This window comes from Mobula hypostoma, chromosome 18 (genome assembly GCF_963921235.1).
Source record: "Mobula hypostoma chromosome 18, sMobHyp1.1, whole genome shotgun sequence".
NCBI lineage: Eukaryota > Metazoa > Chordata > Chondrichthyes > Myliobatiformes > Myliobatidae > Mobula > Mobula hypostoma.
In genome coordinates, this window is record NC_086114.1 from 55,206,623 (window position 1) to 55,229,927 (window position 23,305).

The following is a 23,305-nucleotide window of genomic DNA, read 5'->3' on the forward strand; positions in this document are numbered from 1 at the left end:
GAAAATCTTGCTCGTAGTAGTATCGCAAGCACATAGGTGGAGAGAAAATGCGGAATATAAATGATAAAATACAGTAAAGAGAAGGAGGAAAAAGACTGAGCAAAAGCAATACCTTAATACAAAAAACAAAGAGAATTAGGGACAAATCCTTGGCAGCCCTTGCAGTGAAAGATGTGGTTCAAGGTGTTTCATTGCTGAGGTAGGGTTAGTGTTGTGCAGGTCTGTTCAAGAATCTGATGGTTGTCGAAAAGCAGCTCCTTAACTTGGTGGTTGAAGATTTCTGTACCTCCTCTTGATGGTAGTAGCAAGAAGATGGCATGATGGGGGAGTCCTTCATGATAGATGCCACCTCTTTGAAGCACCTCGTGTTGTACATCCTGCCAGTGGGGAGGGTTGTGTCCACAAGTCTCTGCAGCCTTTTGCGTTCCTGTACATTGACATTGTTGTAGCAGGCAATGGTGCAACCAGTCAGGATACTTTTAAAACCATCTTTTATCCATTTTCCATTTCACCCTGATGAGATTTTGGTAAAATACTTCATACATCAGATGGAAAATTTCAATCGACTTACAAAGGACAGTGTGTTAGGAAGAGTTTTCTGGATTTTCTCTGTTCTTTTCTGGATTTGTGAAAAATATGTTTGTTCATTAGATTAACTTCGGTGTTAAATTTGTGCCTCATTTGTTCTCAACTCCCTTACAGAAGAAGTTATTTTTTATTTGCATTTCTTATCAATTCAATGTTTTCTTGAGGTTCTCAAAGCCGGAGGAGGTAGTGGGGATATGCTCCCACTACCTATTAAATGCTCCCAATGGCGTGCATCTCAAATAGTCTCTGACAACCAAGTCCAACTCCTGGACTTCATGTGTGGCTTAGCTACTAAGTCTGGTGAATCGTTTCTTCTGATAGCAGAAGGGGCAAAGGCAGGTTACTGGCACCTTAAAACCAGTCACTTTGGGCAGCTAGGATTCGTCAGCTATGGCTGGTAGCTCACCTAGGAGAAAGAATTCTCTGGTCTCAACCGCTGCTGCCTTGAAGCTATAACCATTCATGGGACAGGCTTCAGGAGTAAACTCCAAGGAAAAGAGACCGTGTAAGGGATCTGGAGCTGCAGCTTGATGACCTACTGCTTATCAGGGAAAGTGAAGAGGTGATAGACAGGAGCTACAGGGAGGTAGTCATCCCTAGGCTACAGGAGTCAGAACACTGGGTCACTGTCAAGAGAGGGAAGGGAAATGCCCGGATAGTGGAGAGCACCCCTGTGGCTGTCCCCCTCAGCAACAAATATCTTGTTCTGGATGCTGTTGAGGGAAATGACCTGACAGGGGATGCCCACGGTGACCGGGTCTCTGGCACTGAGCCTGGTGCTGTTGTGCAGGAGAGAAGGAGGGAGAAGAGGAATGCGGTAGTTGTAGGGGATTCCATAGTCAGGGGAACAGACAGGAGATTCTGTGAGCCTGACAGAGATACCCGCACGGTGTGTTGCCTCCCAGGTGCCAGGGTACGGGATGTCTCGGATCAGGTCCTGAATATTCTAATGGGGGAGGGTGAGCAGCCAGTTGTCTTGGTACATGTTGGTGCCAATGACATAGATAGGACAAAGGAGGAGGTCCTGAAGAGAGATTTCCAGGAGTTAGGAAGGAAGCTGAGAAGCAGGACCTCCAGGGCAGTAATCTTGAGATTGCTACCTGTGCCACGTGCTAGCGAGGGCAAGAGTAGTCGGATCAGGCAGATGAATGCCTGGCTGAGAGACTGGTGTAGGGGGCAGGGCTTCAGATTCTTGGATAATTGGGATCTCTTCTGGGGAAAGTATGCCCTGTTCAAAAAGGACAGGTTACACCTGAACCTGAAGGGGACCAATATCCTGGCGGGAAAATTTAATAGAGCTGTTAGGGAGGGTTTAAACTAATTTGGCAGGGGGATGGGAACCGGAATGATAGAGCAGAGGAAGGGGATAACAGAAATAAATCTAAGATAGTGAGCAGTAAAGATGTCAGGAAAGACAGGCAGGTGATGGGGCAAATGTGTAGCCATAGGGATGAGTTGAAGTGCAATAAAGTTGCAGTGAAATCAAAGCAAAAAGTATCAAATACTGGTCTTAAGGTGTTTTACTTAAATGCACGCAGCATAAGGAATAAGGTGGATGATCTTGTTGTACAGCTACAGATTGGCAGGTATGATATTGTGGCCATCACTGAGACCTGGCTAAAGGATGCATGTCTCTGGGAGCTGAACGTCCAAGGATACACGGTGTATCGGAAGGATAGGAAGGTAGGCAGAGGGGAAGGCGTGGCTTTATTGGTAAGAAATGATATTAAATCGTTAAGAAAGAGGTGATATAGGATCGGAAGGTGCAGAATCTTTATGGGTTGAGCTAAGGAATAGCAGGGGTAAAAAGACCCTGATGGCAGTTATTTATAGGCCTCCAAACAGCTGCAGGGATGTGGACTACAAATTACAACTGGAAATAGAAAAGGCTTGTCAGAAGGGCAGTGTTATGATAATTGTGGGGGATTTTAACATGCGAGTAGATTGGAAAAATCAGGTCGGCACTGGATCCAAGAGAGTGAATTTGTAGAATGTCTGCGAGATGGCTTTTTAGAACAGCTTGTTGTTGAGCCCACTTGGGGATCGGCGGTACTGGATTGGGTATTGTGTAATGAACCGGAGTTGATTGGAGGGATTGAGGTGAAGGAACCCTTAGGAGGCAGTGATCATAACATGATTGAGTTCACTGTGAAATTAGAAAAAGAGAAGCCGAAATCTGATGTGTCGGTGTTTCAGTGGAGTAAAGGAAATTACAGTGGCATGAGAGAGGAACTGGCCAAAGTTGACTGGAAAGAGACACTGGCGGGAAAGACGACAGAGCAGCAGTGGCTGGAGTTTATGCGAAAAATGAGGAATGTGCAAGGCAGGTATATTCCAAAAAAGAAGAAATTTTCGAGTGGAAAAAGGATGCAACCGTGGTTGACAAGAGAAGTCAAAGCCAAAGTTAAAGCAAAGGAGAGGGCATACAAGGAAGCAAAAATTAGTGGGAAGACAGAGGATTGGGAAGTTTTTAAAACCTTACAAAAGGAAACCAAGAAGGTCATTAAGAGAGAAAAGATTAACTATGAAAGGAAACTAGCAAATAATATCAAAGAGGATACTAAAAGCTTTCTCAAGTATATAAAAAGTAAAAGGTGAGAGTAGATATAGGACCGATAGAAAATGATACTGGAGAAATTGTAATGAGAGATGAGGAGATGGCAGAGGAACTGAACAAGTATTTTGCATCAGTCTTCACTGAGGAAGACAGCAGGATACCGGACACTCAAGGGTGGCAGGGAAGAGAAGTGTGCGCAGTCACAATTACGACAGAGAAAGTACTCAGGAAGCTGAATAGGCTAAAGGTCGATAAATCTCCTGGACCAGATGGAATGCACCCTCGTGTTCTGAAGGAAGTAGCTGTGGAGATTGCGGAGGCATTAGCGATGATCTTTCAAAAGTCGATAGATTCTGGCATGGTTCCGGAAGACTGGAAGATTGCAAATGTCACTCCGCTATTTAAGAAGGGGGCAAGGAAGCAAAAAGGAAATTATAGACCTGTTAGCTTGACGTCGGTGGTTGGGAAGTTGTTGGAGTCGATTGTCAAGGATGAGGTTACAGAGTACCTGGAGGCATATGACAAGATAGGCAGAACTCAGCATGGATTCCTTAAAGGAAAATCCTGCCTGACAAACCTATTACAATTTTTTGAGGAAATTACCAGTAGGCTAGACAAGGGAGATGCAGTGGATGTTGTATATTTGGATTTTCAGAAGGCGTTTGACAAGGTGCCACACATGAGGCTACTTAACAAGATAAGAGCCCATGGAATTACGGGAAAGTTACATACGTGGATAGAGCGTTGGCTGATTGGCAGGAAACAAAGAGTGGGAATAAAGGGATCCTATTCTGGTTGGCTGCCGGTTACCAGTGGTGTTCCGCAGGGATCAGTGTTGGGGCCGCTTCTTTTTGCATTGTACATCAACGATCTGGATTATGGAATAGATGGCTTTGTGGCTAAGTTTGCTGACGATATGAAGATAGGTGGAGGGGCCGGTAGTGCTGAGGAAACGGAGAGTCTGCAGAGAGACTTGGATAGATTGGAAGAATGGGCAGAGAAGTGGCAAATGAAGTACAATGTTGGAAAGTGTATGGTTATGCACTTCGGCAGAAAAAATAAACGGGCAGACTATTATTTAAATAGGGAAAGAATTCAAAGTTCTGAGATGCAACGGGACTTGGGAGTCCTCATACAGGATTCCCTTAAAGTTAACCTCCAGGTTGAGTCAGTAGTGAAGAAGGCGAATGCAATGTTGGCATTCATTTCTAGAGGAATAGAGTATAGGAGCAGGGATGTGATGTTGAGGCTCTATAAGGCACTGGTGAGACCTCACTTGGAGTACTGTGGGCAGTTTTGGTCTCCTTATTTAAGAAAGGATGTGCTGACGTTGGAGAGGGTACAGAGAAGATTCACGAGAATGATTCCGGGAATGAGAGGGTTAACATATGAGGAACGGTTGTCTGCTCTTGGACTGTATTCCTTGGAGTTTAGAAGAATGAGGGGAGACCTCATAGAAACATTTCGAATGTTAAAAGGCATGGACAGAGTGGATGTGGCAAAGTTGTTTCCCATGATGGGGGAGTCTAGTACGAGAGGGCATGACTTCAGGATTGAAGGGCGCCCTTTCAGAACAGAAATGTGAAGATATTTTTTTAGTCAGAGGGTGGTGAATCTATGGAATTTGTTGCCACGGGCAGCAGTGGAGGCCAAGTCATTGGGCGTATTTAAGGCAGAGATTGATAGGTATCTGAGTAGCCAGGGCATCAAAGGTTATGGTGAGAAGGCGGGGCAGTGGGACTAAATAGGATAAAATGGATCAGCTCAAGATAAGATGGTGGAGCAGACTCGATGGGCCGAATCGCCTACTTCTGCTCCTTTGTCTTATGGTCTTATGGAAAACTCCAGAGCTGGAGTCTCTAATAGAGTCATACGATGAGTTCAACACTGACCGGCAACTTCTGCGACACTGCTGGTGCCAAACTGTATTGGTCTCTGCCGTTCCTTTGGATTCATCCACTGCATGGTGAGAGGGAACCTGCTGCACGGGCAACAGCTTGCTCTCCATATTGTACTGCCTTGGCTTGTCTATCACATTGACAGCTCGGGTGCAACATCCATGGTCGACCTAGATCAGTGGAAGGCCTCAATCAATTTAATGACAGAAGCTCATAAGATTGGGAGAGTAGACAGTTGGTGCCTTTTTCCCCAGAGTAAAATGTCAAATACAGAGAATGTGCATTAAAGTGAGAGGGTGAAACTTCAAAGGAGATGTCTTTTATACACAGCGAGTGGTAGGTATCTGGGGTGTGTTGCTGGGTTGGGGGGGGTGGTGAGTGATGGAAGTAAGTATGGTAGAGGCATTGAAGAGGCTCCATATGTTCCTTAGACTCTTACCCTATATCAGTGTTCAGACCGATGACATCCAGAGACGCTCTCTAAACCTTTGCAACCATTCAATTCGATTAGCTAAATGTGAACCAATCCACAGATTCATGCTGATTCTCTTTAATCAGCTCACACTTGACCAATTGGTCAGCCATCCTTTTTCGAATTGCAACCAATGTCAGACATCCTACCTCTCCCAGAAGTTCCGGGAGTCTCCCACATATCGATAATGGCTCCCTGACACCCAGAAATTATATACAATATCCCGAAAATAGATTTTTTGGAGAGGGAGAATGAGCATCCTGATTGGTCTCTCTTCGTGCTAAGAGTGGTCCCCAACCACCAGGCCGCGAGGAAACAATATGATTTGGCGACATGAGTCAGCTGCACCTTTCCTCATTCCCTGTCACGCCCACTGTTGAGCTTGAACACACACGAGGTCATTACGCGCGCGTCATCCATGTCAGCGCAGGAAGGAGATCAGCTCCTGGAGCTTGCAAATGACGGCGGACTGAAAAGTATGTTTGACATAACATCTCTGCCGGCATTCCAGATCAAAGTCAAGGCTGAATATCCTGAGATAGCCACGAAAGCACTGAAAACGTTGCTTCCATTTCCAACTTGATATCGCTGCGAAGTAGAGTTTTCTGCAATGAATGCAACGAAAACTAAATTGCGGAATAGACTGGACATAAGGAACCCCCTTTGAGTATCGCTGTCTCCCATCTCCCCTCGATAGGACCGTCTTGTTGCAGGAAAACAAGCCCAGGGCTCCCACTGATTCAGCCATATTGGTGTGTTACAATGATCTTGTATGTTCATACGGGGAAAATATGCAATGTGTGTTTAATATCCACGTTACTTAAAATGTTATGATGCTATTGACTTATCACCTATATTTCAGTCATAATTAACACCCCCCCCCCGCCAAGTCGGCCAGTCCGCAAGAACGTTGTCGATATTAAACTGGTCTGCGGTGCAAAAAATGTTGGGGACCCCTGCTAAGTAGACCTATCAGTTTTCTCTGTGGGCGGGCTTTACAGTCGACCTCAAAAATAATGACAGTGTTGCTCACTGCACTGTTTGCAACAGTGACTTTTCTATTGCCCATGGTGGGTTAAAATGTAAAAGACATGTTGAGGTGAGTTTAACAGGTGTCACTACAGCATAGCTAACGTTACTTAAACTAGCTGGCTTGCTGCTAAGGAGCTACGCTATTGATGTCCTACGTGATGAGGCCAAACTCCCTGTAGACTTGCTTAAAGTTGTAATAGAATAAACTTGATAATATAATATAGGTACATATTTTAATGTCACATTTGCTGCATGTACCCAACTTGGTTTACAGATTAGACAAAATCGCTAAACAAAGTATTACATACACCCTTGAAGGTCGACCGGGGGGGTGGGGGGGGATATGGGGTTGCGGGGGGGTAGGGGTGCTACCTCCTTGAAATGAGTTTTTGCAGGGTGAGATGTCTGCGATGTTAAATTGATGTGTCACCCCCCTCTCCCCTTTCAGATAACAGATTGGAACTTCATAATGCCAATTCCTGAATTCAGGGTGATTTGGCAAGTTGAAATAACAGCTGCAATTTAATTACTTATTCTTTCTAAGTAACAGATTTTGTAAACTTGTCCTAAAGTTTCATGGTTTTCTCCTTTTTATTCATTTTACCGATGTCCATTGGTTCAGTTTTGAAGTTGGGGTTACTTAGTAAACTTTAAATGATAAATCAAAAACTGTTATATCCTTATCCTAATATCTAATTTGAGGTTCATTTTCCTTAAGTTTTTGCTTTTCCTGGAGAGTTTTAGCCAGAGGGTGGTAAATCTGTGGAAGTCATTGCCCACGGATGGCTGTGGAAACCAAGTTACTGTGTATATGTGTCTATGTGTATATGTGTGGTGGCCCGTGCTATCATGTTTGCTGTTGTGTGCTGGGGCAGCAGGCTGAGGGTAGCAGACACCAACAGAATCAACAAACTCATTCATAAGGCCAGTGATGTGGTGGGGATAGAACTGGACTTTCTGACGGTGGTGTCTGAAAAGAGGATGCTGTCCAAGTTGCATGCCATCTTGGACAATGTCTCCCATCCACTACATAATGTACTGGTTGGGCACAGGGGTCATTCAGCCAGAGACTCATTCCATCGAGATGCAACACAGAGCGTCATAGGAAGTCATTCCTGCCTGTGGCCATCAAACTTTTACTCCAAGAACTTAACTCTGCTTTAAATATAGTCATAGTCATACTTTATTGATCCCGGGGGAAATTGGTTTTCGCTACAGTTGCACCATAAATAATAATGAAACCATAAATAGTTAAATAGTAATATGTAAATTATGAAATAAGTCCAGGACCAGCCTATTGGCTCAGGGTGTCTGACCCTCCAAGGGAGGAGTTGCCTGTTTCTCAACTTGCTTTATTTTCTATACCTTTTTAACCAATTTGGTCTGATTGGTCCAGTACTGGTACTATTGTCCAGTATCACTTACAATACATCCACTGTGATGAAGTGCTTTGAGAGGTTGGTTATGATACATATCAACTCCCGCCTGAGCAGTGACCTGGTTCCACTCCAATTTGCCTATAGTCATAACAGTTCAACAGCAAGTGCAATTTCATTGGCTCTTCACTCAGCTCTGGAATATCTGGACAATGGAGGATTCATTCATTAGGATGGTCTTCATTGACTACAGCTCAGCATTCAATACTGACAGGCCCTCTGAACTAATCAATAAGCTCCAACCTTGATACTTCCCTGTGCAAAAGGATCCTCAATTTCCTAATTTGCAGATGCCAGTCATTACAGATTGCTAGCATTTCCTTCACAATCACTATCAGCACAGGTTCACCACAAGGCAGTATGTTTAGCCCCCTGCTCTACTCACTTTATACCTATGACTGTGTGGTTGGGTATAGCTCCAATTGCATATTTAAGTTTGCTGATGACTCCACTGTTGTTGGCTGAATCAAAGCTGAAGAATATAGGAGGGAGATCGAAAATCTGGTTGAGTGGTTCTGCCACAACAACCTCTCGCACAACGTCAGCAAAAACAAAGAGCTGATTATTGACTTCAGGAAGAAGAAGCCAGATATCTGTCAACTGTTCCTCATTAGAGAATCGGAAGTGGAGAGGTCTGTAACTTTAAATTCTTTGCAATTATCATATCAAAAGATCTTTCTTAGGACCAGGAAGTAAATGCTGTCACAAGGAAAGCACAACAGCACCTCTAGTTTGTGAAGATTTGGCATGACATCTAAAACTTTGACAAACTTCTTTAGATGTGCAGTGGAGAGTATATTGACTGGGTGCATTAGAGCCGGGTATGGAAACACCAATGCCCTTGAACAGAAAATCCTGCAGAAAGTAGTGAATACAACCCAGTCCATCGTGGATAAAGCGCTCTCCCACCATAGAGCACGTCAACATAAAACATTATCACAGGAAAGCAGCAGCTATCATTAGTGATCCCCACCACCCAGGAGATATTCTCTTCTCACTGCTGCCATCAGGAAGAATGTACAGGAGCCTCAGGACTCAAAAGCACCAGGTTCAGGAAGAGTTATTACCTCTCAGTCATCAGGCTCTTGAACCAAAAGGGATAACTTCACTTGCCCCATCATTGAAATGTTCCCACATCCTATGGACCCACTTTCAAGGACTCTCCATCTCATGTTCTCAATATTTATGGCTTATTTGTTGTTATTATCATTTCTTTCATTTTGTATTTGAACAGTTGTCTTTTGCAAACTGGTTGAACGCTAGGTTGGTGCAGTCTTTCATTGATTCTGTTATGGTTATTATTCTGTTGTGGATTTACTGAGTATGCCCATAAGAAAATGAGCCTCAGGGCTGTATATAGTGACTTTGATAATACATTTACTTTGAACTTTCTTAGAAGCTTGCATACATTCAGCATGCTTGGATACAACCCAGTTTATCACATTCAAAGCCCTCCCCACTATTAATCACATTTACAAGCAGCCAAAAGAAAGCCGCAAAGCAGCATCAAGGAACCCCACCATCTAAGCCATAATCTCTTCTTGCCTCTACCATCAGGCAAGAGGTACAGGAGCCTTGGGTCCCACACCACCAGTTAAGGAACAGTTATAACCCTGCAATCAATAGGCCCCTGAACCAGTGTGAATAATTTCAATTAGCTCAACTTCAAACTGATTTCACACCTAAAGACTCACTTTCCTGGACTTTACAATTCATTATCTTGGTGTTATTTATTTATTAAATACTTGCACATTGGTTGTTTGTCAGATTTTAAGTGTGTATAGTTTTTCATAAATCCTGTTGTATTTTTAAATTTTCCTGTAAATTTCTGCAAGAAAATCATTCTCGAGGTAGTATGTGGTAACATATATGTACTTGATAATAAATTTACTTTAACTTTAAAACTGATCTGGGTCTACATAGTACACATTTTGAAAAAAGAATATTCTAGGCACCGATGGTTGAAGAATGTGGGTGCATTGTGGAAATGATTTTCAGTATTAACAACTGCATTCCACTGAGCTACCCACACAATCCTCACTTCAATATTCAACAGCACTCATGGCATCGCTTGGATTTTGCCTAAGAGATGGAATTGGCAAATCTCAGAATGGTGGTAAGCAGTGCTGTTAGTTCATGGAATGCACCCACGCCTGTCTGAAGTTTCTGTGACTAAGATCCCTATCTGCTCCTGTTCCTTGAATAATGGAAGTATGCTATTGGAAAAAGTTGGATAGGAAAAAATTTCGCAATTTGTATTTAACCATTTGATGAGGCTATGTATAATCAGTGAAGAATGAAGTACATCATTTTTTTTAAACCGGTATAAAACTTTGATTTATTAAGACTCATTCCTTTGTCTGTGATACTTGATCATACATTTTGATCTGGTATTGTCACTTTGGAGGTGTGATAACTATTTGGTTATCTTTCTCCTGGGTTTGTTTGAGGAGGTTCTTGACTGCTCAAACTGCAGGCCACTTTTGCTTGTATTGTTTTCGCACTTGTGTTTATTACTATGGGAAAGGATAAAGCAGGGATTCCCAACCTTTTTTATGCCATGGACCAATATCATTAAGCAAGGGATCCATGGATCCCAGCGTGGGAACCCCTGTTCTAAAGGTATTTCAGCAGCATTATGCAAAGATTGATGCTTAACAATGATTAGCTTTTCTTGTCACATGTACATAGAAATGTGTCATTTGCGTCAACGACTAGCATGGTCCAAGGATGTGCTGGGGGCAGCCTGCTAGTGTCACCATGCTTCTGGTGCCAATAGCACCATAGCATTCCTATAACCTACTAATCCTTACTAATCCATACATCTTTGGAGTGTGGGAGAAAACTGGAGCACCCAGAGGAAACCCGTAGTCACAGGGAGAACATACAGACTGACGGAATTAAACCCGGTTCTCTGGCACTGTGAAACATTATGCTAGCTGCTGAGCTAACCATACTTGGCAATGCATACCTTGAATCCTATCTTGAAAAAACAGTATATCTCTATGACTCTAAATCACTCAATCAAATACAGTGTTAGTCTTAAAGTCTGGATAAACAGTCATCTGTGATTGCTGAGTTTAAGTCTCCTGCCAGTTTTGCGCATGAGAACTAAACTTGTGTGGAAGGAATGGTGCACTTTCAGTTGTTTAAACAGTTGTGGCGTATTTTGTGCTACATCAAGGTGCTTTGGTTGATATTTATCTTCCAACCAGCATTAACAAAAAACTAAATATCTAGTCAATAGCTCATTACTTTATGTGGGCAGTTGTCAATTAAGCTATCTACTTAGCAACCATGATGACATGTAATTGGCTATAAAATGCCTTGGAAGACCTTATGTCATGAAAGGTTCACATCAGGGAAGAGATTACGCAGCATTCATGCCAGGACCACTAGCCTCAAAAACAGATACTCCCCCAAACTGTCAGACTAATCAATACCTCCAACGATTAACCCGCCCCACAGGCGCCCACCACCAGCGTCACTTTATATACACACAGTCAATTCTGCGTATATAACAGTTACTTGTACATTCGTTTTATAAGATTGCTTTTATATTTATTGTGGTTTCCAGTTTAAGATGGTGCTGCTGAAAGTGAACAACCAGATAGATAGATACTTTATTAATCCCAGAGGAAATTACAGTGTCACAGTAGCATTACAAGTGTACAGATACAAATATTAGAAGAGAAGTAGAAAGAATAAAAAGTAAGTTACCTCAAACGGTCTAACAGAAGGGGGTCATCACTTCCCTGGCTATAGGTTGACTCATTGTAGATCCTGATGGCCGAGGGTAAGAATGACCTCAAATAGCGCTCGTTGGAGCAGCACAGTTGTCTTAATCTTTTACTAAAAGTGCTCCTCTGTTCAGCCAAGGTGGCATGTAGAGGGTGAGAAACATTGTCCTACTTAATGATGAAGGTAATTTACGTCCATCCATCCATATTCTGAGATGGGTCGTGATCACAGTTCCTTCTACAGACACGGCAGGAGGTGCTTGATGGGGCAGACATTGGAAGATGGGACAACCTTGTCAATTCCACTTGGCTTCCATTAATTTCCCCTTTAATTCTGTAGCTATGTCCACTCTTTTGAGATTCTCCCATGAGTGGGAAAGTTTTGATAACTACTCTGTTGTACTTCTTCAGTTTTGAATTGAATTTATTTCTTACATCCTTCATATACCTGAATAAAAATCTTTACATCTCTGTCTAAATGTGCAATATGCAATTATAGTAATTTATAATAAATAGAACAGTCGATGTAACATAGAAATTTACTCAAATCAGCGCGAGTTAATCAGTTTGATGGCCTGGTGGAAGAAGCTGTCCCATACCCTGTTGGTCCTGGCTTTTATGCTGCAATACCGTTTCCCGGATGGTAGCAGCTGGAATAGATTGTGGTTGGGGTGACTTGGGTCCCCAGTGATCCTTCAGGCCCTTTTTTCACACCTGTCTTTGTAAATGTTCTGAATCATGGGGAGTTCACAACTACAGCTGCGCTGGACTGTCCGCACCACTCTCTGCAGAGTCCTGCGATTGAGGGAAGTACAGTTCCCATACCAGGCAGTGATGCAGCCAGTCAGGATGCTCTCAATTATGCCTCTGTAGAAAGTTCTTAGGATTTGGGGGCCTATACCAAACTTCCTCAACCATCTGAGGTGAAAGAGGTGCAGTTGTGCCTTTTTCACCACACAGCTGGTGTGTACAGACCACGTAAGATCCTCAGAAACATCGATGCTGAGGAACTTAAAGCTGTTTGCCCTCTGAACCCCAGATCCATTGATGTCAATAGGGGTTAGCCTGTCTCCATTCCTCCTGTAATCCACAACCAGCTCCTTGTTATATTTCAATAAGATCGCTCCTTATTCTTAATACTAATACCAATTTTTGTTTCTTTAGTCATTTATGATATGACAACTCCATCCATTCCAGGTAGCATCCCATGTATTCCTCCTTCACTTTTCTTGGTCTAGTGCTCAGGATTCCACAAATATCTGGAACACACTGCCTGAGGAGGTGGTGGAATCAAATACAATTCGTAGGCAAGATATGGATGGATACAGACCTAAGGCAGCCAGGTGAGATTAGTTTAGATCAGGGGTTCCCAACCTGGGGTCCATGGACCCCTTGGTTAATGGTGAGACTCCGTGGCATAAAAAAAGATTGGGAACGCCTGGTTTAGATGGACATAAAAGTTGGCATGGATATGGTGAGTCAGAGGGCCTGTTACTGTGTTGTATAACTCTATGAATTGATCCACTATGACATTTGAACGTAATATGTTTTTTAATTATCTCCCTGGTGTTTGTGTGAGCTGCCATGTTTCTTATGTCACAGGTGCAGTCCAGATGAAGGGTCTGGACCCAAAATGGCAGCTATCCATTTCTCCTCATAAATGCTGCTTGACCTAGCAGTTTCTTATTTGCTTCAGATTCCAGCATCTGTACTTTCTTGTGACTCTTTCCTAGATCATATTTTTTTTGCTTCTATTTTTACCAGGCACAGGAGGCTAGTTCTTCATCCAAGAAGAAGACAAAATACTTGTCCCTGTACACAAAAGAGGGTGAGGACAGACTTGCTGTGATCCTCCCAGGCCGCCATCCCTGTGAGTGTTTGGGACAGACACACAAGCTTATCAACAACTGCCTGGGCTGTGGCCGCATTGTCTGTGTGCAGGAAGGCTCGGGACCCTGCATGTTCTGTGGAATGCTGGTGAGTACAGAGTATTCTGACCTGCTGAACCATTTTCAATTTCATCATCTCAGAAATAGCAATTAGCTAGCTTGAAAGAAGTTCTGTTTATCTCACTGAGTGCTGTACATACAGTGCACGAGCCTCAGGCACATATATACAGCTAGAGTGGCTAAGACTTTTGCATAGTCCTGTATTTTATCAACATGGAGTGGAGAGCGAGTTTATAAATCTGGTGGGAGCAAAGGTATTGGGAATGGCGAGGATGGAGCACTGTGGGAGGGGTGTGGGACAGGTGGCAGAGAAGGAGTGCCGGGCAGGGGAGGATGGGTACGGGTGCCGACACACCTGGCCCTGGGACACCAGGCAAGGTCATTTGATTCCGAACAATTGTTTTATTGATCATTACAGGATGTCTGTCTGGTGCCCGCTCTCTTCTCCTTTTCCCATGATTCCCCTCTCCCTGTCCCTTCTCACTGTCTGTCCACAGAAGAGACCCATATCAGAATTAGGTTTATCATCACTCACATGTGTCATGAAATTTGTCTTGTTTTTGTGGCAGCAGTACAGTGCAATACATAAAATTACAACAGAATTGTTAGGCATTCTAGCTATATGTACTTGGCTAAGACTTTTGCACAGTATGGTATCTATTTGTTCTAATTTCTGCACAGATTTCAGTTATTAGTCAATAACTAATTGACTGAATATTGCTATTATTAATGTGATCTTGATCTATATGGATCACAAAGATTTTAGATCTTGGCTAGATTACCTGATTTGGTCCAGACCCAGGTTTGCAGGAAGGAAAGGGAAAGGGGTTGGGGATTCTATGGCTAAGAGTAAAAAAATGACCAGTTTGATAGTTATTCATCGATCCCAGCCATGGCATGACCACTCCAGGTGAGTGGACAAATGGGGACTGTGGTGTTGGTGATCGCTTCGTGGTTGACAGACAGAAGCAGTCAGTTGAGATGGTGTGAAGCTGTTAGCATGCAATTGAGCACCTTGACAGCTCTTTTTGGTTCATTTAGTAGAGGAGGAAGATGTTGAGAGTGGAAGAGTTGTTGAGGCCTGGGACATACCACATGTGATCATATTGAATAGCAGGGCGTGTCTGCAGGGACTGATTAGTACACTCTTATTTTTATGTACTAAATAGAAGTATATTTTTGTGTAAGTGCTGAACGATGTGGTTAGATGAATCTCCCTGCCTCTGAACTTGACATTGTGAATAAGTTGGTAAATGGGAATGTAGTCGTTTACCCTAATGTCCTTTAGCAATGTCTAATTACCATTACACTCACATTAATTACATTAGGCTCGTCCTGTTAATCACTGTAGTGAATGTACCTTTCACTGTGTGATGTCTTCATCTGTGCATGGCATATAGAACTGCAGAGGTTGCTTGAGTGGACTGTTCCTCTGCCACAGACTAATTACAGGGATTTGCATTTTTGGCATGTAGAGGGGTGATCATATTAAAACATAGAAGAGTCATGTTGACAAACGAGGAAAATCTGCAGATGCTGGAAATCCGAGCAATACACACAAAATACTGAAGGAACTCAACAGGCCAGGCAGTGTCTATGGATAAAAGTATAGTCGACGTTTCAAGCCAAAACCGGAAAGAGTCATGTTAAGGTGGGGTCCCCAACCTTTCTCGCACTGCGGACTGGTTTCATATTGACAATGTTCTTGCAGACCGGCCGACCAGGGGCAGGGGGAGCTGGTGGGGTGGTAGGGTTGCCAACGAACAAGAGTAGCAGTCAAATACGTTGGGTTTACCCCTAGAAAGACTACAATGACCACGAAGCCTTGCGCGGGCACCAGTGCGCATGCGTAATTTGCACATGCGTGTACGTGCCGATTTTTTTCTACATCAGTTTTGGCGATTCTGTCGTGGGGGGGGCTTGTTAATCATGAACGCAATATAGGTGATAAGTGGCTAATACACTCAATTTGGTTTCTAAAAGGGTTTATCTAACGAATTTAATATTAAACATACAGCGCATATTTTCCTCGCATGAATATAGTGATAAGTCAATTATCAGGGGAGCTTGAAGTAAGTGTTGAGCGAACATCCAGTAGAAGTGGTAGAGGCAGGTTCGATATTATCATTTAAAGAAAAATTGGATAGGTATATGGACAGGAAAGAAATGGAGGGTTATGGGCTGAGTGCAGGTCGGTGGGACGAGGTGAGAGTAGCTTTCGGCACGGACTAGAAGGGCAGAGATGGCCTATTTCCGTGCTGTAATTGTTATATGGTTATATAAGTTAATAGCATCATAACATTTTAAGTAACGTTTGGATATTAAACACACAGCATATATTTTCCCCGTATGAACATATAAAATCATTGCAACACACCAGTATCGCTGAATCAGTGGGAGCCCTGGGCTTGTTTTCCTGCAACAAGACAGTCCTATCGAGGGGTGATGGGAGACAGCGATACTCGAAAGAGGTTCCTTATGTCCAGTCTATTCCGCAATTTAATTTTCGTTGCATTCATTGCAGAGATACGTTGGAAATGGAAGCAACGTTTTCCGTGCTACCTCAGGATATTTAGCCTTGACTTTGATCCGGAATGCCGGCAGAAATGTTCTGTCAAACATGCTTTTCAGCCCGCTGTCATTTGCAAGCTCGAGGAGTTGATCTCCTTCCCGCGCTGGCATGGATGACACGCGGGTAATGACCTCGCGTGCATTCAAGCTCAACAGTGCGTGACAGGGAATGAGGAAGGGTGCAGCTGACTCATATCACCAAATCATATCGTTTCCTCGCGGCCCGGTAGCGCATGCTTTGTGGCCCGGTACCGGTCCGCGGCCTGGTGGTTGGGGACTGCTGTGTTAAGATGTTTCCACTAGTGGGAGAGTTTCAAACAAGGGGGCATAGTTATGTGATAAGGGCCAGTCATTTAAAACTGAAGTACATGGCACTACTTCTCACGAAGGGTGGTGAATCTGTGGGGTTCTTTGCTATGTAGAGGTTGTGAAGGTAGATCATGGTGAGTATTTAAAGGGGAAGTAGATGCATCTCTGAAAGATCAGGGAATTGAGCATCATGGAAAACTGGTGCAGAAAAGAAGATGAGTCCTGGGGCAGATTATCCTCGAGCGTATTGAATGGTGGGACATGTTTGAGGAGCCAAGTCATCTAGTTCAATTTTAAATTTGTGTGTTTGTATAACCTCCATTTGTCCCTGTAATTATTTTGTACTCTGCAGCATGCTTCCTTATATTTTTCCCACCTTTGGGAACAAGATTCAAGATACTTGTTTTTGCCATTTAGGGAGGTGTAGTTCCTTAGAGCTACTCCTCAAGCAGACCAATATTAATCCATTATTGCATCAGTCATCATTGTTGTGGTCAGGAATTTTTGTTGTATTCATTTTTTACGTTTTTCATTTAAACATCTGAAAGAAAGCATAGTTGGGAATCTCACTTCTGAGTGGTTAATTGAGATTAATCTCTGACAGGATAGTTGGAAGCTTGGTTTTCCATGGCAAACAGAAGCTTGATGAGAAGGGAAATCATGTCTTAATTTCCTCTTTATGTACAGAAGAGTACCAGAATGAAGAACATTAACCAAATGTATTTCTTATAGGTTTGCACAAAAGAGGAACAAGAGATCCTTGTCCATGACTCAAACAAGAGTCAGAAATTGCGCAAGAAACTCATGGGAACTGCAGGTTAGTTATATATCTGATCAACTGAAATTACTCTTCTCTATTGGATCGATGAAATGGACATACAGACCAGAAGTTCTGTTCTTGATCTGTTATACTGCATTTGTCAAGAAACGGGCTGGATCTACACCAACCTGCTGTCCTGGAAGGGAATGTTACATTCAGCTTGCATTACAGACAAGACCATTTGAGCTGATGGTTCATTCCTGGTGTTCATGCTCCACACAAGTCTTCCCCAACTTTTCTTCACCTCCCTGATTAGCATGAGGCTTGAACTTACTTTGTATTTATCCAACTTCTCGTAAATATGTTTGTGCAAACACTGTGGGAAGTTCCACATTAGACTAATTTTCTGGTATAGAACTTCACCGGAATTCCTAGATGATTTTATTACTGCCTGTCTCAATTTAGTTGAATGGTTCTGTTATATACCTTATTGCAATTTAGTAAATATAAACAAGACACCCCCAAGGTTTTTGATTCTACTGATTATCAACCATCTCTAAAGCAGGTGTTCACATACATTTGGTAGGTCAGGTTTAGTTTGAGTCTGGAGCTTTCTGCAGCAGACTAGCTTATTGCAACTCCTTACCTGGCACAGTCCCAAATCTGAGAAAGGGTAGATCCATTTAATCTTATTCTTTCACATTTCAAACTTTCATACAACAGGAGATCATTTGGTTTCTCATATCTATGCTGGCTCTTGGAACAACTCATCAGTTTATTTCCCTGTGACCAATTGTTTCATGATGGTCAACTCCCTCCAATACCTCTGCCATCAGCTAATGCCAGTAGCAGTTTAGAATAGCCAATGCCCCAAAGCACTGCTCCTGGGCATTGGAGGAAACTGTAGCACCTGGAGAAAGTTCACGTTGTCGTAGGGACAACATGTGACTTCTACACACACTGCAGTGCAGAGCACTGCAGAAATCAAACCCACAGCCCTGGAGCTATGGTAGCTGCAGCACCTGTTGTGTCACCCTCTCCTCTGTGTCCACCGATGCTCTAACTAAAGGGTGCTGGCCACTTCAGGAACAAAGTTTAAATTTAGCCTTGGCTGATAGGGAAAAATGGCATCTAGTATTGTAAAGGTCCAATTCCTTCAACTCGATTAGGAACTGAACTGAAAACAGTTAAGTCACACGGTGGATTCCAGCCAGCAGTTTGCAGCTAAGATTCTGCTTCCATGTTGTTCTCAAGGAAGGGAACATATTTTCTTTTAATCTCTGTCTTCCATATCGCTGTAAACTTCACCATCCTGACAATTTAGGATTCATTTTCAAGATTGTTTAATATAATTTTCAGTACAAAAACATAAAAGAGATAGGAAATAATTGTTACTCTGGATCCGATGGAGCACCAGCAAAATACGATAAGATAAAGGCACAGTAATAATCTTAAAGCCCAATAAATACATAAGATAACCTATATGCATAGGCTAATTGTATGTCCATAATATGATATGAGGATGTACAGATAATCCTTCCTGATAGGAGTGGAACAAAGAGTCATGAGCAGGGTATGTGGGATCCTTCGTGATGTTACTGGCCCTTTTCCGACACCTTTTTTTATAGCGGGTAGGCTATTGCTAGTGATGCCTTGGGCAGTTTTGACTACCCGTTGTAGAACCTACCTTTCCGCCCCAGTGCAGTTTCCGTATCAAGCAGTGATGTGCACTTTAGCGTGACATGAGTTTAAATGTGCATAGTCCAGAGCGCTGCACTTTAACGTGATGTGAGTGTGGATGTGCATAGTCTAGAGCTCTGCACTTTAACGTGATGTGAGTGTGGATGTGCATAGTCTAGAGCTCTGCACTTTAACGTGATGTGAGTGTAGATGTGCATAGTCCAGAGCGCTGCACTTTAACGTGATGTGAGTGTAGATGTGCATAGTCCAGAGCGCTGCACTTTAACGTGATGTGAGTGTGGATGTGCATAGTCCAGAGCGCTGCACTTTAACGTGATGTGAGTGTGGATGTGCATAGTCTAGAGCTCTGCACTTTAACGTGATGTGAGTGTAGATGTGCATAGTCCAGAGCGCTGCACTTTAACGTGATGTGAGTGTAGATGTGCATAGTCCAGAGCGCTGCACTTTAACGTGATGTGAGTGTAGATGTGCATAGTCCAGAGCGCTGCACTTTAACGTGATGTGAGTGTGGATGTGCATAGTCCAGAGCGCTGCACTTTAACGTGATGTGAGTGTGGATGTGCATAGCCCAGAGCGCTGCACTTTAACGTGATGTGAGTGTAGATGTGCATAGCCCAGAGCGCTGCACTTTAACGTGATGTGAGTGTGGATGTGCATAGTCCAGAGCGCTGCACTTTAACGTGATGTGAGTGTGGATGTGCATAGCCCAGAGCGCTGCACTTTAACGTGATGTGAGTGTGGATGTGCATAGTCCAGAGCGCTTCACTTTAACGTGATGTGAGTGTGGATGTGCATAGTCCAGAGCGCTGCACTTTAACGTGATGTGAGTGTGGATGTGCATAGTCCAGAGCGCTGCACTTTAACGTGATGTGAGTGTAGATGTGCATAGTCCAGAGCGCTGCACTTTAACGTGATGTGAGTGTGGATGTGCATAGTCCAGAGCGCTGCACTTTAACGTGATGTGAGTGTGGATGTGCATAGTCCAGAGCGCTTCACTTTAACGTGATGTGAGTGTGGATGTGCATAGTCCAGAGCGCTGCACTTTAACGTGATGTGAGTGTGGATGTGCATAGTCCAGAGCGCTGCACTTTAACGTGATGTGAGTGTAGATGTGCGTAGTCCAAAGCGCTGCACTTTAACGTGATGTGAGTGTAGATGTGCATAGTCCAGAGCGCTGCACTTTAACGTGATGTGAGTGTAGATGTGCATAGTCTAGAGCTCTGCACTTTAACGTGATGTGAGTGTGGATGTGCATAGTCCAGAGCGCTTCACTTTAACGTGATGTGAGTGTGGATGTGCATAGTCCAGAGCGCTGCACTTTAACGTGATGTGACTGTGGATGTGCATAGTCCAGAGCGCTGCACTTTAACGTGATGTGAGTGTAGATGTGCATAGTCCAGAGCGCTGCACTTTAACGTGATGTGAGTGTGGATGTGCATAGTCCAGAGCGCTGCACTTTAACGTGATGTGAGTGTGGATGTGCATAGTCCAGAGCGCTTCACTTTAACGTGATGTGAGTGTGGATGTGCATAGTCCAGAGCGCTGCACTTTAACGTGATGTGAGTGTGGATGTGCATAGTCCAGAGCGCTGCACTTTAACGTGATGTGAGTGTGGATGTGCATAGTCCAGAGCGCTGCACTTTAACGTGATGTGAGTGTAGATGTGCGTAGTCCAAAGCGCTGCACTTTAACGTGATGTGAGTGTAGATGTGCATAGTCCAGAGCGCTGCACTTTAACGTGATGTGAGTGTAGATGTGCATAGTCTAGAGCTCTGCACTTTAACGTGATGTGAGTGTGGATGTGCATAGTCCAGAGCGCTGCACTTTAACGTGATGTGAGTGTAGATGTGCATAGTCCAGAGCGCTGCACTTTAACGTGATGTGAGTGTAGATGTGCATAGTCCAGAGCCCTTCAGCCTCCTCAGAAAGTAGAGGCGTTGATGAGCTTTCCTGATGGTGTAGTGTGTTCTGGGACCATGAGAGGCTGCACAAGATGTGCACTCCCGGGAGTTCGAATCTGCTCATTATTTCCATTGTTGTGTCTCCATGATAACTTTGCTTTAAATCTTGCCTCTTCATCGCTTCACTACTTGTGACTGTATCCTCTGCTGTCTATCCCCCGCATCTGCAAATAATTTTCTAAGCCTCTTTTCCTCATTTTGGAACTTAGAAGGCTGAGAGGGGATCTTATTGAACCATATAATATTATTATTAAGGGATTGGACACACTGGAGGCAGGAAGCATGTTCCTGCTGATGGGGGATTCCAGAACGAGAGGCCACAGTTTAAGAATAAGGGGTAGGCCATTTGGAACGGAGTTGAGGAAAAACTTTTTCACCCAGAGAGTGGTGGATATATGGAATGCTCTGCCCCAGAAAGCTGTGGAGGCCAAGTCTCTGGATGCTTTCAAGAAAGAGATGGATAGAGCTCTTAAAGATAGCAGAATCAAAGGTTATGGGGATAAGGCAGGAACTGGACACTGATTGTGGATGATCAGCCATGATCACAGTGAATGGCGGTGCTCGCTTGAAGGGCCGAATGGTCTACTCCTGCACCTATTGTCTATTGTCTGTTTTCTCATAAGACACTCCTTAACCATGCTCTTGAGCAAGTTACGCCTTGCACAGCTGGTGTACGATTTTGTTTGCTAGCAATTCTGTAAAGCACTTTGAGACATTATATGATGTGAGAGATACTACATAAACAGCAGCTGTTATCTTTATGTGGTTCATGTGAAATAGCACACGACTAGCACAACTCTCATTTTTACCCAAGAGGAAAATCCTCCATTTGACATTCCTTCTGAAAGTCAGGACGTCTAGCACTGCTGTACTACCCAGGTACAGTCAGCCTAGATGGTGGGCTCCAGACTCTAGAGTGGAGCTTAAACCAATGATCTGTTGACTCTGGAATGTCACCATCAATTGAGATGCGGCTGTCAGCTGAGTTTTGTGATATTGAACAATAATTTGAACATGATGTCATGTACAAAAAAATATACAGTGAATTACATCACTTGCATCAAATCTACGAGGGTAGTGCTGGGAGCAACATGCAAGTGTCCCAATGCTTCCATCGTCGTCATAGCACGCCCACACCTTACTAACCCCAACACAAACCTGTACATCTTCGGAATCTGGACCCCAAGGAGTAAATCCACACAGTCACGGGGAGAATGTGCAAACTCCTTACAGACAGTGGCGGGAATTGAACCCTGATCTGTGATCACTGGTGCTATAAAGTAGTTGCGCTAACCACTATGCTACTGTGCTGCCCATAGTATATAATATTATCATCATCATCATCAATGTGCTGTGTCGTATGATGTGTGCAATCATGGTTTTTTGATATTGATTGCTCTTGGCAAATTTTTCTTCAGAAGTGGTTTGCCTTCTTCTGGACAGTATCTTTACAAGACAGGTGACCCCAGCCATTATCAATACTCTTCAGGGATTGTCTGCCTTGTGTCAGCGGTCGCATAACCAGGACCTGTGATCTGCACCAGCTGCTCAAATGATCATTTACCACCTGCTCTCATTGGCTTCGCGTGACCTGATTGGGGGGCTAAGCAGGTACAAAGCCTTACCCATGGGTGATCTGCAGGGGAGTGGAGGGAAGGAGAGCCTTACGCCTCCTTTGGTAGGGATGAACCCCCCACCTGGAATATGTAATGTATATAAGGTATTGCTCCTTGTTATTATGATAGGAATGTTCCCTAACTGTCTAAATGTTCATCTCATTTGTTGAGTAAAGTGATTGGTTTCAAGCTCTGAGGTGGGATCTTTGAATGATGCAGTAATATTTTTTGTTTGTCATAACACCACAGATAATTGTCCCTTCAAGTATTTTTATAAGTCCTGTTAAAGTTGTTACTGAATCTATATGGAGAGGTTGGACAAACTTGGATTGTTTTCTCTGAAGCGTCAGAGGCTGAGGGCAATGTGTTAGAAGTACATTAAAGTTGTGAGAACTGTAGATAGTCAGAGTCTTTTTCCCAGGTTGGAAACATCAAATATTAGAGGACATACCTTTACGGTGAGAGAGGGAAAATTTAAAGGAGATTAGCATGGCATATTTTTTTCCCACGCAAACTAGGGTAAATGTCTGGAACCTGCTGTCAGGGGAGGTAGTGGAAGCAGATACGATAGTAACGTTCAAGATGCATTTAGACAGGTGCATGACCAGGCAGGGTATAGAGGGATTTAGACCAATTGCAGGTCAATGTGCTGTTTAAATTGGCATCAGTGTTGGCACGTTTATCATAGGCCCAAGGCTGTTCCTGTGCTGACTGC

The 23,305-nt window shown here is 43.5% G+C and overlaps 1 protein-coding gene across 1 annotated transcript in view; it reads left to right on the plus strand.

The window, feature by feature from the left end:
• The window catches only part of trip4 (thyroid hormone receptor interactor 4), a 110,826-nt gene that overhangs the window by 6,983 nt on the left and 80,538 nt on the right, over nucleotides 1–23,305 (plus strand). The window contains exons 4-5 of the mRNA XM_063070241.1: nucleotides 13,488–13,700; nucleotides 17,285–17,369. Coding sequence (XP_062926311.1) covers nucleotides 13,488–13,700; nucleotides 17,285–17,369 — 298 coding nt within the window. The remainder of the gene's footprint in view (nucleotides 1–13,487; nucleotides 13,701–17,284; nucleotides 17,370–23,305) is intronic.